This window comes from Aptenodytes forsteri, unplaced genomic scaffold, assembly GCF_000699145.1.
Source record: "Aptenodytes forsteri isolate BGI_AS27 unplaced genomic scaffold, ASM69914v1 Scaffold117, whole genome shotgun sequence".
Lineage (NCBI taxonomy): Eukaryota > Metazoa > Chordata > Aves > Sphenisciformes > Spheniscidae > Aptenodytes > Aptenodytes forsteri.
The window spans coordinates 912,536-932,786 of record NW_008795555.1 but is presented as its reverse complement, the minus strand read 5'-3'; the positions used below and the strand labels follow the sequence as shown (position 1 = coordinate 932,786).

The window sequence follows — 20,251 nt, the reverse complement described above, 5'->3', positions numbered from 1 at the left end:
TTTGTAACAGGATTCATTACAGCTGAAATGTTGTACTCTCCAGATAGCGTCTCACAGATTTTTCTTATGAAGCACTTCATAGGAAAATTGCTTTTAATTTAAGAGGAGAAAAATACATGAACAGGTGAATCTAAATTTACATCCCACCAGATGTCCTTGAGGTCCTATCACCAATCCCACTGATAAAATAAAAGCAATGGTTTCTGAAATGTAAATATCCAGTGCTTGCTGCCAGTCAAATCTTCCCAGAATTATTACATAGAATTTGGAGGAGAGACAGTTGAAGTAATAGAGAAGCTTTAATATCCGAACCAAGCAAGCACAATTTTAATAAGGCACAAAAATACCTGTAGGTTTTCAACTATTACCCATCCTCTCTGCAGTGACAGTGTGGAGCACTGGATGTGGATCTCCAATCCTCCCGCATCCCTACATGCCTGATCTCAACCAGTCTTCCTGACTGCGTCAGGTACACAGATGCGGGCAGAGGGCTGGACTCAGATCCTTAATTTGCTTTCATCCACTGTAATGCACACAGGCAGGGGGCAAAAATCACTACAGAATAGCCAAGATCTTGGGAAAGGTTTCTTGCTCCACCCCACAGTGTTAATAGCTCTACGGTGCATCGATTACTGGGCCCTAAAGAGGTATTTTCTTTTTTTCCAGGCTTAGATGACTGTACTTCGAACTGTCCACATGTTTGCATGTCAAGGTGTTTACTAAGTGGGATACCAGGAGCCCACTAAGGACAAAAGGATCATAATATCATCCAGGAAAAGGTCAGCTTGAAGAGTAACAGGATTTTTGAGTGGTTGCTTCCTAGCCTTTGTCACATGCGCACAGAGGCTCATAAAAAGAAAAGGAGATCAAGGGCTGGAGGAAAGGAGCTGGTGGAGAAGGGCATGGCTTAGCTCCTTCCAAAAGCTTAGAAACACAGCCCTGCAAATGAGAATATCAGCGTGAAAACCTGACCTCGCTGGAGTTAGCAATGGCTTTGACGCTGACAGGCCATAGCTTGGTCAAGCTGTAGCATTTCATCCTTCTGTGTACTGTGGTCTCAGTGATTCATGTTCAGAGATTTAAAAAGTAGGAGACATGAAAGTATTACTACTGCTCTTGTCCTTTCCCCAGAATGCAACCAAACCGAACAGGAAGAGTTCAGCTATTTTTAACCAGTTTCTCTCTCTCTCTCCTACAAGACCTATGTGGGCTTAAGTGTATGAGAACAGACTTGGCCCACGGACATTTGGGGCTTGCTTTGGTTCAGCACAGAGAAGATTGCCTAGCTGCAGCATTTAGCTCCCAGTTTAATCTCAGATCTTTCCCACCTCCTTTTTCAATAATGCCTGAGCTGTTGAGATGGCAGATTTTGAAGCAAGCCAATTTCTGAGCTGTTTGCACATTATGCATAATGTAAATCTGTATACAGCTATTTCATCAGTTTGGAGAAGAGGCTAAAGATACTGAAGTTTCCTTCATGGGGAGCCTCTGTGAGAAAAGGTCAGGCCACTAGGACTCAGCACGAACCTTTCACCACCACGTGGGGCCACGCATTTTGGTTATACCCCACCTCACCCTCCTCTGCAGCAATGCCTCTCTAGGAGCAGGCATGAATTACAGGAGGCCGGCTCGCACCTATACCGTGTAGCTGCAGCCTCCCCAGCATCAACCGATGCAGCATCCCATGCAGCGTGCCACTTGAAATCAGGTTGAAATCAGGGGCCAGGGAGGAGGCTCTGTGAGAGCGGCTGAACACTTCGCAACGGGCAGTTCACTCATGCTTGAGAGCAGGTATGCAACTCCCAAATTGATGGTGGATAGAAATCACATTGAGAAATGAAATCAGCTCTTTCGAGCTGAACTGCCACTTGGTACAGTGCTCTTTGTGTTGTGCTTGCTGTAATATACGGTGTCACACAATACCATGTACTGATAAAACACTTCGTAAGTGACAGAGTGACATGAATAGTGATAAATGCTGATGTGACTTGTTAGGAGAGAAAGCAAGGTGTGCAAAATCAATGCTTGGAGAGATGGATACCAGGACTGTTTGAAATGTGCCATTCCACATGCTCCCTTTGATGGTTCCAGTTTGCTATTTGCACATTCCAGTGCAACCCTTCCTGCATCAGCAGCACGCTCTGAAGCACTGACCAAGGACACTGCTCGAAACAGGGGGCCTTCCCAGGGCTGCTGGAATTAGAAAAGGACTACAGTGACTGCTGAGTGTCTGACCATCCCTATTTCAACTGCAACCTCCTATCATTTATTACTTGACCATAAAAACAAACCACTGGTGGGACTTGGCAGGCAAGGTTATAGCCTTGGAATGAGGTTGATGGATTCTGGATTTGGGTGTGAATGATCCCTGTGACTGTAAATCACAAAAAACTTGGGTTTGCTAAGCAGAAATACAATGCTTTACTCTTAATTTCCCAATTAACAAATACAGATTGATCATAAGACCAGCCTTCTCATAAGAATATCTACTGAACTGGCATGGTAGCTTCTCATATGTGATGGACTGGAAGAAGCTTTCAAGTAGGTATGGGTATTCGGTGACTGCTGGCCTGCATGCACGTAACTTTTCAAGCAGAACGCTCCACTTCTAACTAGCCATAGCAAAGCATTATTCACACACAGTCTTTCAGAGATGATGCAATTAGCCTTAGGGGCATGACTGCCTCCTTCTAAATCTTATACACCAATGTGAGCAACAGACTAGTATCTCCGCACCAGTAGAAAGTGTTGAGGAAGGGCTGAATGAGTCAATAAGAACAAATAAATCTTGAACTGAAATTAAATTCATGCTGTGAAGTTCAAACACAGAGATAGCTTTGTGGTGATTTCTATTTGAAAAAGGAAAAGAAAAAAAAACAACAAATAAGCTGTCTTAAATCCAGGTTGAGCCTGAGCCAAAAGTTTTACATTTGGAGAGACCAGGACTTGGAGAAAAGCCCTGAGTTCTGGCATATCTCTATTTCTATTGTTTGTTTGTTGGAGGCTTCCCTGCCCCCCACCCCAAATCTCAGCTGAAGTTTTATTTCAGGTTCCAGTATATAACTACACGGAGCTCCACAACCCTGCTTAAAGGTTTGGGCATTGTCCATCTCTATTTATTCTCTCTATATGGATTTATATGCCATATCTTCTGTATAACTGATATGTTCCTTACCATTATATTAAGAAACTAAACGGTTGTAGCATCAGGTTGGTAGTGATGCAGAAGTATTATTTCAGAAGACTTTTTCCAAGGAAATAAAATTTTACCAGGCTTTCAGAACCTTGAAGATTAGAGATAAATGAAATTTTCTGTAGCTTTGTGAACCCACTTTTCGGGAAGGTGGAAGGAAAATATATTTATCCATTTTTGAAGTAACCGATATAAACTCACAAAATACTCTACTCATACGAGTAGTTTGGGCTATTTACATATCCTCTGTATTTATTGCTGTCCTACAGAAATGGAAACTTCTACCTCACCTTGAAGTGCTTTGATTTGGGTTTAAGAACTACATGACCTGTAAAACCTCACAAGACTCTCTACCAACAGAGCTTTAAAAATGCCAAAACAGTAGTCAAAGTACCAAATTCTTCTCTTCATAATGTGCGTGACCTTGCTGCAGCTGACACAGTGATGTGGATATGTGGGAGGTACGACCTGAGTGGGTCCAAGGCACAGGAAACTTTAAATTCTAGATTATTCAACATTTGTTTTGAGAAAGAGTAGAGATGCTCGGATTTGGCCTTTCTGTAGCAAATAGTCTCCAGAGAGATCAGTCTAATGACAGCTTAATTTTACCAACATTGCTTGACTCAGTAAGAAAATACAGACTGGATAATTGCTATATCAAAAAGTAAAGGCCATAACTATCACAATTACCCATATTAACTCCAATTGTTTCATAAGAGAAGCAACTGCTGTTTAGAAGACTGTCAGAGCCGGAGGGAAACAAAACAGCTCAACAACAGAAAGCCTGGTATTAAATGAGAGGGAAAAAATCACTTGTCTTCTTTTACTGTCATTCCTGTGATAATGAAATGAAGGGCTGCAAGTGCAGACGGTTTGCCGTTGGGTAGCAAATGAAGCTTCGTCAGGTGATTCACAGCCAAGCCAGGGTGACTGTACTCATCTTCTCGGTTAACAGCAGAAAAGGAGGTTGGTTTCCTTAGTACAGCTATTCCCAAGCCACATGCAGATCAAGACTGCCTCCTTCTCAGCTGAAAATTTCAAGATCTTCAGGGATTCACCATGGGGAAATTACTGTGTGGCCTCTAAACACAGCGTTGCCTGGGCTCTGCGATAGAGATGGTGCATAAACTCGTGCTTTCAGTGCTATCAAATCAGTGCTGTTCGGGAAGATATATCATCAGTGCAATGGCTATCGGCTGATGAGCAGGGAATACCCTCTCCCTGCCACCGCTGCTGGACATAATTTTGTGAAGAAAAATATTATTTATAGTTTAGTTATAAGAGCTGCAAGTTATAATAAATGCTTGCCATTCTGGTATTGTCCCTACAAGCATAATTAAAGGAAATATAAACTGTTAGCGCAACACTTAGAGAGTACAAGTGTTTTTTGGCATCTCACTGATTAGAAATGCAAATTTGGGAAACAATTAACTAATGTGGTAGAAATCAACAATTTGCATAAAGCTCTTTCAGGTCTTTTCTATCACAGCTGCAATAATTTTCCCAAGAAAAAGCCTAAGGAAATCTGTGCCGAACTCTACTGCCCATGGAGCAAGCTCCCAGCCTCTCTGTCTAGAATACACATTAAATCTTTGTTTCACACAGAGGCAGCTAAAGCATAAATTAAAGTCAAGATTTTCAAAAATAGGTGAGTGAAGTTGGCTCCAGTTTCATGACGCCCAATGGTGGTAACATAAACTCAATCATCCTTGCTCATCCGTGACACCAGGCATGCACTGCCTTTCACAGAAAGGTGTCAGAAGAGAGTATGCTGTACTAACTGGTGAACCTTATCACAACGCTCCTGGTGCCATGATAGCCCTGCAGAAAGAGCCTGCTGCTAACATTCCCCCGCACCTGGAGAACAAGAGATTTTCATACGGTCTGCCAGAAAATTTTAAGTCCTAAAAGCAAATGTCCAAAAGTGTAAGGCGCTTGAAGAGAGGGATCGTGAACAACACAACACCTGCTTCTGCACTTGCTGAACTATTTCATAGGAAAGTATGGCTCAAAATGAAGCCCTGGGCATTCAGTTCCAGAGAAGGCTGCAAGCCAAGACCTCAAGTCTTGCCCATGACACTGAACAAACCCTCTGGGCATCCAGGACTGGGGTCTGCTGCTCTCCCTATTCCTGATAACTGTTCCAGGCCTTGGGACCCGTGTCCAGGCAAGCGGGGACTTACTTTAGTCATTAAGCTTCCTCCTAAGTGCTCTGTTCATTTTTTAATCACACAGAAATTTCATGTTGCAAATCAATGGCTGTCCTGTCCAGATCCTGAAAATCTTACTCAGATAAATTAATTCTTCCTCTGGCAGGCAGTCAATGAAACTGCTTGCTTGAGTAAGGATTACTTACATGAGAAAGGGTTTGCAATATCAAGCCCATTAAACTCTTAGTTCATCAGGTGAAGGGAAGAGATCTGCACTTCGAACTGTGTCTATTCCACTTATTAGAATTTCTTTGGCTTTTTGTTCTGTTTCAGATCATTCAACTTATTTACTCTGAGCTTATTGTGCCTTCTGTCAGTGTCAATATGGCTCAGCTGGCAGCAGATGCTCCTCTAGATCTGAGCACGCTGGTGTGAAATAACGAGAATGGAATGAGAATTGATGTGAACTTTTGCCTAAAACCTGAACTGAAACCTTCATATTTATGAAACTCTGCTTTTAATTTGCATACCAGCTCCATGAGATATCTTCATTTTAAAAATACAGCAGGTCTTCCAGTTTAGTTGGAGGCCACGAGTACTGGCAGGGTGAGGAACAGCCCACTCTTTTCAGTTTGCTAGGCCCATTTTGATAAAACATTAGGTTCTGGAGGAGTTGTTCGAGGAAACATGCCCTTGCAAGTCCTTTGAGGTTTGCCCATTCCCAGCCAGCTCAAACGAAGGTCCCACCAACACTCAGGTTCAAGAGGAACACTGCTATCTTGTAATAGGACTTTTTAACATCTGAAAATGCTCTGTGGATGAGGATGGAGGGTCTAAATTGACTCCCTAATTAATGTGCATTCAGTGTCATCAGAGTAAGGAAAGGGGAAGACTGCTTCATAAAGCAGACAGCCTCTTGTGCTGCGCTTCCGAAACTAGCTCTGATTTTTAGATACCTCCTGAGGCTTTAAATAAACAGAACGGTACTTCACCAATTATCATGCCTGTTTTGCTTAGCTCCCCAGTGGATTTAATTTTAGAAGAACTGTACCGCTCGATATTCAGTGCTGTTTGGGTAAAATTACAAAAATGAAAAACTATGTGATAGCACCTGTAGCATCCACAGAATGTAAAATATGAAAGATCCTATCTGTTCAATTATTTAAACCATCCAATCTGCTGGTAAAAACTGTTAAATTGGCATTATATCCAAAGACTCCCTAATCCATTCTAAATTTTGGATTCCTTTGTTAATCCTAGATTGCCTAATGAAAGCAGTTCAGTATGGAAATGCGAGTTTCTTGATACAATTTTTATTCGACTGAATTGTTTTCTTTCCCAGACCCTTTTTAGATTTTCCATCCAGGAATTCAGCAGGCCTACCTCCAAGAATTAGCTTATATATGAAAAAGTTAGTTTCTGAAACCAAGGCTTCAAGGACATAACCTAAATATGACAACTTTCCTGTTTCCTTTGTCCCTGCCTTGCTTCTGTACCACACATCATGTTTTTCCTGCTTTCTAGGAGTTGTACAGGTGTCTCTGGTTTCAGTACTGGGAAGTCGTGCCAAGAGGATGGCATTCAGGCTCTCTGCGACTAAAGTAACAGAGTTTCCTTTGGAAACCCCCTTCAGTTGTGCTGCAGTTCCCAAAAGCAACCATAAAACTCAGAATCTTGGGGATAACGACTCCTTTTTCTTGCCCACTGACTCCCCATCAGTGTTGCCTAGAAGACTTTTCAAAACATGCCTTTTGACTGACAACACTGCAAATGCAATTTGAACTTTTACAGTCAAGCTGGATTCCCAGTTTTCGCACCTCATCGCTTGCAATAAAAGTTCTGCCAGGAAAAGGATGCTTTCAGTGGGTTTGCAAGGATGTAAACGGCCAGAAAGCAGTAAACATTTCTCTTGAGGCTGCCAAGTAGGAACAGAACTGAATTCACTTCCTCTTAGCACTGTTGCAACTGCAGGGCTACGTGAAGATAAAAAGACACAAAAATGTGTTTAATAAAGTCACTCTGAATACCTCCACGTGACAGATCTGTTGATGATGCCAGCCTGGGTTGATGGATAGTCATTTTGGGGAACTGAACTGCCCTTTACTTACTTTTAGCACAGGAGCTGCCAAATTTTGTTTGTCCTAGCACTGCTGCAACAGCCAAAGCTCTGGGTCCTGCCCTGCAGCAACAGGCACACACAAGAACAGGTGTAGGAACAGGCACATGCAGGAACAGGCACACTTCCATCTCCTCGTTCAACTTTTCCTGCAGCCCATTCTCACGCCAGTCCCGTACTCTCACCACAACCACTTTTTTTTCCTGCATATCCTTAACCAGGGTTAACTAACGCTTTTGGGTATTTCTCATCAGAGCACCAACAGCCTCCTGAAAACTAACCCATAAAGAAAACACCAATGGGACGCAGCAACAGGACTGACCAGTGAGGGCACATCTTTCTCAAGCCGTTGGCTTGTCGTTGGCTAACTGCAGATGCCTATGGGAGAGTATAAAAAAAGGGACTTTTATCCCAATATTTTCCCAGCACACTTCCCCAGCCTCTGGTGAGCTATGATTCAGGACATTTCTAAGCCAAACATGACATCATTGTATTTTGCAGCATTTTTCTTTCAAGAATTCGCCTAAATGATTTTGGAACCCACAAAAATGTGGATCCTCGGCATCCAATTGCAACGAGTTCCCCAGCTGAACGATGTGCTGAGTGGAAAACACTTTCTGCAGATTTAATAAATGTGTTGAATCCTTGTGTTTCACTGTCACCTGGGGTTAGTTTCTACTCAAGTTCTGAGTTTGTTTTCCAGTACCAACCAACTCCTGTTGGTTCGGGGAGTCCTTGGAGACTGTCTTTGATTGCTCCAGCATCCTTGTTTAGATGTTCATCTTCACATGGGCATTTACAGCTAGCAGCAGGCTGCGAGTGCCATCGGGGTGAGCCATCTCGTCGGCAGGTTACAGAGCGAGTGTAGCGAGGCAGAAGCGCTGCTGAGTCACTGTGACAAGAGCTGCTCATTAGCTCAACCTGCAGCACGAGAGGGAGGGGAAGCCCTTCTGGGCAGAAGAAGGGAAGGCAGACAGCTTTCTAGAAGGAAAGGCAAGTGCAGGAAAGAAGCTGATGTTTCAAAATGGTACTTTCTTTTAATTAAGCCACATTCTAAAAAACAGGGTAAGTTTGGAAAGTTATCTTCTGATCTTGAAGATATTTCATACGTATCAGGAAAAAAAAGCAACAACTCAAAAATCCACATAAATACTAACATACATATTTTCCCAGCAAACTGCAGAAGAGCCCAGCCCTACAGGGAGCAGGAACACATACCACCCCACAGGCACCTACGCCACTGGTCACAACACGTAGCACCCGCACCAAATTTAGGAGAGAAAAGCGGCACATTTCTCATTGGCTCTGCTGAATCATAGCAATGTAATCCGTCGTTTGGCGATCTGAATATACAGTCCCAACTGAACACGCCGAGAACCTGGCAATGCTTTTATTCTCGCACTTTGCAACTCACGCCGTCTGCTCAAGTCCTTATCTGCTTACAACTCTCACTTGCCAAACATGCTTTGCAACGTGACGGTGAAGAGTTGTGAGTAGCCTGGAAGTCCTGGAACTCAGTATTCCTTGTCTGCTGGCATGGGGCCGAAACGCGATGCTGGAAGCAAGCAGTGTGTGGTCCAGGTGCCAAACTATCAAACTCGGGTCCAGCTCCAAATTCTGCCAAGGCTTTTTTGTGGCATCATGCTGGTTTTGTGTCACTGTGACCCCAGTGAGCAGCGCAATGGACTGAAAAACTGGGCCTTATGAGCTACATTGCCATTTCAGCCACATTTCTGAGCTTGCCGAGTCCCAAACTTCTGCTCTGAGCAACATCTGAAGTCTGAGCTTATAAAGCCTTTCTGTCTTTTCACTCCAGGACTTTGGCATTGATTGGCAAATGACTAACAGAGAGAGTGGATGCACTTTTAGTCTTTTATCTACTTCACATATATGTCATTTATCTCATTAGGACATTGAAACTGTTCTTGCACAAACAGCAATTTCACTACTGATTTTTAACAGCCACTACGATAGAAACCATCACACAGGCGTCTACCTGCATGTCTGTCAGGATCTCTGCAGTGCACAGTCCTGAAGTATCACTTTCTCATGCTTGGGCTCCTCTTATGAAGCCTCATCTCAGAAGGTGCTGAGTATCCTCAGCTCCCACCACCTGCAGTGAGGGATGGATGCACAGTGGCACCTCTGTGGATTTCAGATGCCTGAGGGATGACTTGTAGAGAAAAGCAGTGTAAGAGGTCCAAGACTTTCAGCTTGCTGAGTCTCGTAATAATTCTCCCATGCGAGGGTGATGCCCTCCCCCCTTCTGTGCTGGAGACAGCAGGCAGTCTGTCGCCTGAAATCTGGAATCACACTGATCCCAGCAGAGACAAGCACCTGAACAAAACAGCACCCATCTCTCCGCCCCACCACTCGGCAACAGCACATATCATTAAGAAAGACCAGCACACATCTCATTAAGGAAGACCTGCTGCAGGAAACCACTCCGCCTCCCCAGGGACTCGACTCCCAGGAGCGTCCCACATCACAGAGCGGGGCCAGACTGCCACAGCAAGCTCAGTGACAGGCTGCTGGTCCCTTCAGCAAGTGGGAGACAAGTCTGTGAGCAGCAGCCTCTGCAGCTACACTGCTAGGCACAACCCAGCTCACAACCAACCCCGAAAACTCACGGTCAGATTCCCTGGTAATGGGCTGGGCCTGTGAGCACAGCCTGAGCCAGGGAGTGCCCGTCTAGGCAGTGTTATCAGGAGCCTGTGATGCTGCATGGAGACCCACCAGGCTTCCACCCTGCCAGGCACTGGCCAGCATCCACCTCTGTGCTGCAACACTGCTGTAAGACTGAACCAAAGTACAGTTGTTTGCATCTGCTAAGCTTAGCTGCTGGCATAATTTAGAGCAGTATCCATGGTTGAAGGTGTCAGAAAACATTTATCAGTTCGGGCTGGTCCTACGATGCCTGGGAACCTTCTTAGAGCACGGTGCCAGCGCTGATCCCACACCTCGCCTGCCCCCCCTCCCACCTTTGCTGTGGGGCAGCGGGAGCAGTCAGGGCTGTCAGCACGACGCCGGGGCGCGGGAGGGCCAGAGCAGCCTTCCTCGCTGTGAGGATGTTGCACATTTATCCAGCGCAGAGCAAGGTGTTGTAATGAAAAGAAAAATGTGCTGCAGCTGTATCTAAGACCCTATCACTGAAGAGAATGAACTATATTAAGGTATAGTCTGCACTTGAGCATTCATGGTAAAAAATGATTTATACTGACATGCAAATTTAACTAGATGAAGCTTTTGATTATTTCCCCTATCTCTTGGTTTGTGCTATTTCCCTGAGGTGGAAAAATGCTCTTTGCCAGTGATTCATTATAAATGCCCCAGCCATTCCCATTAGCTGCAGCAGGTCTCCACTGCACTGCTCAGTATTAAAATATGCACAAACTTCTCTTCTCTCCAACTCACCAAAACCAATTTTTGAATCACTCTGAGAATTTAATCACATTTCACTTCTCTTGGCTATAATCAACGTGCACGCTTCATACAATATTTACTTTCTGTGCAGGTACCAAACTTATACATGACAATCTATTTTACATACAGAGGACAATGTTAGCTGAATGCTCTCTTAGGGTAAATTATATATAAAATTCTGCACAGGGTATTATATCAAGGTGCTCCTTAAACCCATGCTAACTCTGTACCGGGTGCATCAGACAAGAAATGGCAAAATTAAGCCATGTACAGCAGCTCTATTAACTCAAACATATTAGACATCCTGGAACAGCTAATAAAGCAAGCATAAACAACTCTGCCATGGAGCATACTTCCTAATACCCATCCTACAAAATGCTGGGTGCTCTGGATTTCCAATAGACGAGTTGAAAGGCTGCAGGAGGGAGGGACTGACTGGGCACTATCACACATTGTCAGGGCAAAGGACTACTGTTAGACAAGGGCTCCGTCTACCTTAGCGAGCGGTGGCAGTGCAGCCCAGAGGGAGCAGATGGGAGAGCTGGTGCTGAGGACCCAACCTTCGGATCCCATACACTGCGGGGGCTGCTTCTGGTCCCAGGGACCACTGGTAGCAGAAGTGCACTGGGTGTGCCCCTGAGGGCATCACTCAGCCCAGGGACAAGCTGGGGAAAGGCTCTGTCCTGCTGCTCCTCTCCATGAAGTGCTGCTGGGGAGCCAGGCATTTCTGGCAGCCCTTGCGTGGGGATGGGAAATGGAAAGCCAAACTGGGGTTTCATAGGGTATGAAATCTGAAAAACTCAAGCGTAGTATATATGGCGGTCATCTGAAAGATGCGGTCATTCATAAAAAGAAAAAGAAGATAAAATAAAAGCCATTCTAAAATACAAAAGGGCATGATTCATTATGTGGTTACGTAAGACAGCAGTACCATAACACTGTTTAAGTCACCTACAGCAGCATGACACTGGTGTAAGAAGGGATGAAGCAAGCCCTGTGTTTTCATTTTAAAAGGATGCTCAAGCAGCATACAGCAGGAAGAGCTACGGCTTCAAATAGCTCCTGACAAGGTCCCTCCAAATAAAATCGTAAGGGTGGGTTCAGCTTGGGAGACGCAGTCACACAACTCCCATCGACTTTGGTAGGAAACTGGCTACACACAAAAAAACATTTCAAATGTGGTGGCGTTCTATGCTATGAAGATGCATTTTCCAGCCGGTGTGGAGATGAGGCACACACTGCTCACAGCGTGTGTCGGGGCGAGCAGTGGCGGCACGGCAGGCTGTGGGGAGGACCAAGGTCGCATCCCTTCCCTGCCGTCCAGGACTTTTAATGCACTTCTACAACAAATGTCGATAATTATATATTTATTTTAACATAATAACTTTTTTTTTTGCTTAGCTGAGTTGCTGCCTTCTCCCCGAGGAGCTTTTATCATTACATTAAAGATCTTATTTTCGCTCTAACTGACAGACGCCGCAAACTATCTATAAACTCTGGCAGCCAATACAGATATCTGTTCTCTGCAGATTTGTTATACATCACCGATCCCTTCATGGAGCATATTCACCTCATTCTTGAGTACAGCCACTGGATCAGAAGCAAACCACACTGCAGACTACCTGTGAGGTCAGATACCTGAATCTCCACCCTGGCCGACTGCTAGGGAGGAAGAGGCAAGGCCAAGGCCAGAGCTCAACGAATTAGCAAACTGGATCCACAGATATTCTCCATCTACCAACAACTGTAACGGATTGTGGCTAGGACATATTTTCTACATATGCAGGACACTCAGAATCAACTAAGTCAATTCTGTTGCTGCACAGCCCAAACCTAAAAAATACACCACAGGGGACAAAACACCGGAATTCACCACAGTCACTAAAAGGAAAAGGAACTGTGATTTAATATTGCAATTTAGTCCAAGATACATGGAAATGGGACACCTGGTGTGTTAGCCCTAATGTCTGTGCTTTCCTGTGCGAGTGTGGGAAAGCACTGAGCTGAGCCTCCATTTGTCCTCCCGTAAGCCAGATGTCTTATTTACCTATTTACCAGTGGGGTAATTGCCGTGGGCTTAATGGCCTCTTTATCGGGCGCAGTGGTTTAGAAGTGTTTCAGGCTGAAAGGCGCTATCAGGTGCAAGGCACAGACAGTAGCACGGGGTGAGGAACAGGGATGGCACGTTAGTAGGGTGTTTTTCAAAGCATTTACCAAATGAATCTATAACCTTCGGCAATGCAATCTGAAGGAAACGGTTCTGCACAGACACAAGCATGACTGAAGCGCTAGAGTCGCAATAAAACCAAAAGCAAGTGATCATGACATAGACCACAATATTCTCTCTCCCTGTTAGATTGCATCATCAATGCTAATTTCATTTCTCTCTGGAAATAGCGTAACTATCTGTTATAGTTATCTACAATTTAAGTACATTTCTATTTTTCCCTATATTCTTGCTTCAGGAATTTGACAGTGTTTTGTGGGGCTTTTGCTCCTGATCAATCCCATGTTGTCATCTGTCTGCTCTTGACAAATCCCATTCAGGAACACATCCCTGTAAGGGCTTGGAAACCCTCAGGATCTGTAGATGGATGTCATTTACTTGAGCTGATCTGTCCCCCGGACTCCCTGTTGACAACCCTTCAACAGGTGTTCATCTGGTATAAATCAGCTGAGCTCTCTTGGGACTCACTTACATCAACCAAGAATCCAGCCCAAAATATAGAACTAATTTCCCATGTTTCAGACTGTCAGACTGTATCCCTTGCTGAAAGGACCATTATCAGCAAAAGAAGCACTAGAAACACTTAAAAAATGGTGCTGGAACTGCAATTCTGGCAACCTTTCTGCATAGCAAGTGAAGTAGGGGCAGATGCTCCTCACCAGCCCTTGTCCATTCCCTGGGCACATCGACAGAGACATGAGCTAGGTTTTGCCCACCAAGACAGTTTCTTGCAATTATTTTAAAGGACAAAACAACCAAACCAGAGGACACCATGTGATAAACCCAAGATTATTGAGAACCTGGGTGGAAACTTTCTTTGGAGAAGTAGATCAACATTAAATGGACACCCGTCTTCGTCAAGAGTATTTAAAAATATGAATTTGGGACACAACAACACGACAGAAGTCTGTTTAAGGCCTCGCCAAACCCACCAGGTTCAATAAGAATAAAAGTATAAATGTAAGAAAATATAGCTGCCTAATAAAGAAACAAAAATGACCACTTCTACTACGGGGAAAGTAGAGGGATGTCACGAGTTAATTTTGCAATGTCATAAGCTTTTAAATTCGCAGATACTGAAGGATTCAAGGAAGACACTATTCATGGTAACATACGAGACCACATGAAGAACTATCCCTAATCAATGCAAATACCAAAAATTACAATCAAAGTGAATCTCTGAGCTCTGCCTAAGATGCCTAGATACCTATCAAACTAAAAGCTGGACTTAATCAAAATAAGGGTTATATTCTGCCACTCCTCCTCACATCGAGGGATACTAGAAGTGATACTTCATTCTCTCAGTGGTCCCTTTGACTTCCAGGTTATGTTTCACAATGAGAAGTTACCGCTCCGTTGTAGGTTAACAGGGGCAGAATCTGTCCCCATCCCATTTTCTGCATCTTTGCAAAAATAAATCTGGTTCTTCCAGAACGTATGCAATGAAAGAACTGACCTACTCAAACCGAGCACGTTGGCTGAGCACAGTGACGGAATTTTGCTTTATGTACAAACCGCTCTATCCCACCCTGAGACGCGACTCGAGGTAACGCTCCCCGAGGCAAGAATTGAGCCCGCAGAAGCCGGCACGGCGCAGTGCTCTCTCGGCGAGTGGGCAGCCAGAAAGGAGTGCAGCTGAGGATGCTAATGTAAATGAAAACACACGGTGCAGTCAAAGGTACATTTGCAGTGCAAATGTAAATGACACTGTGCAGTCACAGGACCGTGACTACACGGGATTAAGGGGATTTTGCACGATCTGGCTGTGTGGCTACAGCCCTGCGAACAGATCTGTGGATTAACCGCATTAAGCAAATAGCCAGAGCAAAATGAAAAGTGGAGTTTGATGCCGTTCACTGAAATTTTACTTTGTCCCACAGCATAGCCAGTTCTAATTTGCTTTTGCTCTGGCAGATACACAAGGAAAAATATGCAAAGCTGCCCCTTATCCCAGCTGTCAGGATTGTAAAACAAATGAGAGATTTGAATAAGTTTACTTAATTGTTATCAGTATTAAAGGCACCTTAAGGGAATCATTCTTAGAATAGAATAATTTGTAGTAGATAATAAATTACATTTTCCTCTATTTTCCTCCTTGGGAAAAATCTATTAAGACCTTATAATTAAAACTCCTGAACATAGTTCAACTAAATGTTTTTAATTGAAAAATTGTCTGTTTTTAAAAATGTCCTTTTTTCTTTTTTTCATAAAAACACCGTTTGCTCTCTTGAGAAATGCCACTGAAAATCATTAACTGACATTCTTCATCAAAACCGCTAAATGAAACATTTCTTTTCTCACTCAGCCACTTAAAGCCATAAGATTTTGGCACCTAATTCCATTTGTATTTGAAAATCCTGGCCAAACAAAAAATGACTTTCTCGAATCCCTTTTTATAACAGTAATAGAGATTATATGGGAAGATATAAAACGTGTTCAGGCATGCGTGTGATTCACAAAGTTGTCCCTTTCCCTCTGTACTCCACGCTGGTTAGCGCCATCAGTCCACAGCGACCAAGAGATAGCATCTTTTCTGTTCGGGGTTTTGGTTGTGGTTTTTTACTTATTTCTCACTTTGGGATCGAAGTTTGCATCAAAGGCACTGTGGTTTGATTCTGTGCATATATTCATATATTCATAATGGAAATAGAGTAATAAGCTAAAACCAGAATATCACCGCTATACCGAATTTGCTGGCAAATCCCATCTCTATAGGTTATAAGTAGATTCCTCAGAACAGTAAATTATTCACTTACTAAGTTCTTACCATCATTTCAGTGAGAACAAAATTAAAAATGTTTACTTACTGATGTATATAGGTATCCTTCACTGTTCATTGCCAGATACAATTTTGTTTGAACCCCCTGAATCGCCACCACTCGTAAACCCACAGGTATGAGGTTAAACAAAGCTACGAGAGAAAAGAGATGGAAAGCAAAATTAATCCTTTAGAGTACGCAGCTTAGATAGAGAATTAAGCCATAATTACCAGAACCAAACAAAAAAATGCCCATTCGCACATACATTAATTGCTGCAGGTGCTATAGAACAATACTGCTACTATCGTAGTCTTCTATAGCAAATTCCACCACTACTCAGAAATTATCCGCAACGGATATCAACGTATCTCCCCCGTTCTGAAGATGGTGAATTGGAGGTACTGAGAGCTAAAGTGACTTACCTGCCTCATGAGCAGAAGCCAGGGTCTGCTGAATAGAGTTGAACATACTTAATTTGTTTTTGTTCTTTTTCTGACAATAAGTAGAAAAAAAAAGAAAATCCAAAAACAAGCAAAAAGTTTTTCAAGACAATCAAAACTTTTTTTTTTTCAAATTCAGATCAAAGTCAGTTAACATTTTTGACCAAAGGGAAGGAGCAAGATGAAATTCAGAAACGTTAAAAACCTTCATTAACATCTCAAAATGTTTCCACCCAAAATTCATCCGGTTTTTTTTCTCTTTTTGAGAGGAGAATGGGTTTGAAAAAACAGAGTTAAATAACTTCAAAATGAAATGAAATGACAGCATATTCATTATGCCCTAAATCCGTTCTTTCAAAATTGAGCTGCTTCGAATGTTCTGCTTGTGCTTAAGCTTCTATACATGCTAATAGTGGCAGTATTTATAAGCAGAGAAAAGTCTCCAAAAAAATGAAGATTCCGGTTTGTAAACTGGCAAATTAAAAAAAAAAATAAAAGCAAAGCTCTGCCATAGCTTAGATTCGTGGATACGTTAAAATTGAACACAAGTAATAATGAGTTGAATACAGTACTCTGTGTTCAATACGTAGGACTAAAAATAACAGGGAGTTAAGAAAATTTTCAAGTACTGTTATCATAACCCAAAGCATCTCCTTCCAGTCTGTTGTGTAAATGCAGAGATAGGATGAAGTAATGCCAAACTGGCTCTTATTTCCAATGGTTTATTACTTGGCTGCAACACTCTGGTCTGCTTCAGGCTGAAGTTTGGTATTTATGGTCACTGTCTGAAGCCAATTTAAAACTGAATTATGAATTTGAAATATTTTTATTCTTTTCAAAAGTATAAACTAAGAATTATGACCCATTATAAATGCCTTTTTCAGCCTGACAACCCCCAAACGGTCATATTTAATTAAAAGAAAATCTGCAGCTTGCCAGCATTTAATACAGATCCTAAATTCACGGTGTGGGGTTGTCAAGAGTGCATCAAAAAAGGAGAGAGCAAACGTATGCATGTCGTATTTCGATAAAGGCATGGCCAGAAGTTAACACTGTGCACTGGGGACGAAGGACTAAATTCTGGTGAAAACAGACTCAGTTCCAGCAGGCAGCTGGACCTCCAGCTCCGTGTGCTGTGCTGTGTTAACCTGAGCTCCTCAGCCCCATGGCTCGGTGAAGAGGGGGTGCAATGGGCTCTGGGCGGGGGGGCAGCAGCCGCAGGACACGCTCAGGGCTGGGCTGAGCCCGCCTGGCTGCGCTGGCACACCACGAACTACGGGCGCTCTGCTCTGAAGTTGGGGAACCTTTGAGGATTGAATTTCTCACCATGGTCAAATATAGCAGAGCAGGTAGAAATAGCCAGAACAAACAAATAAATGTAGGAGATCATAAAATCGTACCTACGTTTTTCTTTCCCTCTCATACACATGAGTGTACATGCAGACACAAACACACACGCACACACGCAGCCCCTCCTCACCCTCACCTGCAAGCACAAAATCAACAGAAATGGCTTTCCCTTCACTTAAACAAAATCCTCTAGTTCTGCGCAGTTTTTGGCAAACAAAGCTTGGATTTTCAGTAAGGGAAATGCTTAGGGAAATGGATTTCTCATTCGTTCTGTCAAATGCTTGAATTTATTTGTGGGAGAAAATATTCCCTGTCTGACTCAGTAAATATTCCCTTGGACATCCCTCTTTTGCAGTTCACCCCAAAAAGCAGCATTTGATCTCCGTGTAGACAGGACAGCACAATTTAAAGCTCAGTATCCAGGCAGAACCTGGAGGTCTCTTTTGAAAGGCACTTTCTTAATGGCATATTTACGAGTAGGGCAAGCGTGTGGGTATTTTCAGCACCAGGGTACGAGTATGGGCTCCACTGTAAATAGTGCTATGAACGTGTCAGTAGATCAGCTGAGGACAGGGCAAAGCCCGGGACGGTGAAGAAGATACAGCTCACAGCCACAAGCCACAGAGATAGGTTTTAGTGAGCGATTCCTGGCTGTGCTGTGCTTGGCAAAGTGAGCAGATACACGAGGCTGAGCGACTTCTGCCAGGGGAAGGCTGGGGCACCCACTGCGATGGGTGCTCAGCTGCTTCCCTCAGCAGCTGAACGTTTTTTCCTGCCATAAACATACGTGCTCTATTTTGAGGCAAGACGAGGGCTGGGCACACTCAGAAGCTGGTTTAGGCATCGGTGGGATTAGCAGCTGCTGTGGCACAGACTATCGGAAATAGCAAAAGGGCTGTGGGGGAGTAATGCTGGCTCTGCTGCCGACTGCCTCTGCTGAAGGGGAGAGGGACTGGCTGTTGGAGGGGTGCACAGTCAATCTGTCCTATGCCAGCACAGCCAGACACGCAGACAGGTTGCCCCAGCTGCCGCCTCCGAGGCGAGGGGACATTGGCACTGCACCAAAAAAGGGGACTGTCCCCTTCAGCAGCAGCCGTTGCTCCCACCATCCTTGCACAGCAGCAAGTCCAAGTCCAGCTTCTGTAACAGTGAGTGGCCTGTCTGTGACCAGCAAATGCTGATGGGGCCAACAGCAGAGCCACGCAGCCCCCTTTTCTGCAAGCCCCCAATGCCATGAACAACGGGTTTGAGATGCTGTCGCATTTCTAGTGGTTGATCCTCGTGTGGGCAGATATGGCAGACAGGGTGGAAAAAAAAGCCACAGGAAAATAAATCGTTTGCTACTACAATCAGTTTGTGTCAGCGTAAGAAAATGCAAAGTTATTTGCATCCTAGCCTTTTCCTATTACTTTTATGCTGTGTAAAATAAGGGCATAATATCCATGGTAATGAAAAACTTGGCAATGCCTAAGGGAGAGATGATCTTTGCTATAGCCCTTGTGCAATACAAGCTGACAGAGAATTAGAGCTGCAAAATAAGAAGCAGCGGGCTATAGTTGGATTTATGAATGTATACCTTACTGTGAGGTCTGTGCCATCCTTCGCTTGGCCACCTGGACCTTCGTACGATTTCTGCAGGATATTGTTTCCTATATTTCCTTATTTTATCAGTCCTCAAATCTTCTTGTCTTGCCAAAATTGGGGAATAAATTCTGCCTTGATTTAAAACCTTGCCCAATTTACGTATTTAATGAAGCAAAATCTGTTTTGCAGCCAGGAAGTCCTTTCCATTAGGCACCTCCTCAAATTACATGGACTCTTGGCTAAAACCGAGGTCTGGTGAGTGCTACGGCTCCTCAAATCCATGTTTCACTTCCTGCCTAAATTGTGCTCCAAAATCTCAGCTTTCTTTTAAACTCCCTGCAATTGCGGATGCAACCTTGTTTTTGTGAACCCTGTATGCAGCAGTGGGTCTGCAGAGCTTGAAATAATTGCTCCCAAGTCAGGAGCCGAAGGGGATCTTCAGGCAAACTTCCCACCCAGCTCTAGGTAGCAAACGATGGAGAAGGTGGACTTCTGGCCCCAGGATGCTGTCAGGAGCACAGAACAGCAGCTGGCTATCGGGGACCACAAGCTCTCCTCATCCCTACCATAAAAAGGGAAGAAAAAAATCTGAAATTTAAACAAGGCTGACCAATGCTGTGTCTGGAGACCAGGTGGACTATGGCTATCATTTCCTCTAAAAAAATGCAGTTTCAGAGTCCTAGCCCTGTGCAACCGCTTTACTGGCCACAGCTGCATTTGAGGATGTTCCCCTTATTGTTAAGGGGAGTTTTTATTATCACAGTGAATACAAAGCAAATGGTCTCAAGAGCACATGTTCAGTGAAGGTGACAAAAGGGAACAGGAATGATATCCCTCAAGGGGTGCAAAGGAGGAGAGAATGGACTGGAGAAGGAGTGCCCCCACATTTGGAGGGGGCAACAAGTCCTGTGGCTTCCCTGCAGTGCAGGAATATGGGCTAAATGAGAGATGTCTCTGCAGACATTGGAAGAAAGGATTTTAGAGGGCCTGATCCACTTAATATTCACAT

At 43.8% G+C, this 20,251-nt stretch overlaps 1 protein-coding gene across 3 annotated transcripts in view; it reads right to left on the bottom strand.

The window, feature by feature from the left end:
• FGF13 (fibroblast growth factor 13) overlaps nt 1-20,251 on the bottom strand; it is a 229,619-nt gene that overhangs the window by 40,026 nt on the left and 169,342 nt on the right. For all 3 annotated transcript variants that reach the window (XM_019472815.1, XM_009282134.2, XM_009282133.2), the window contains one exon: nt 15,917-16,020. In XM_019472815.1, the coding sequence (XP_019328360.1) occupies nt 15,917-16,020 (104 nt within the window). The remainder of the gene's footprint in view (nt 1-15,916; nt 16,021-20,251) is intronic.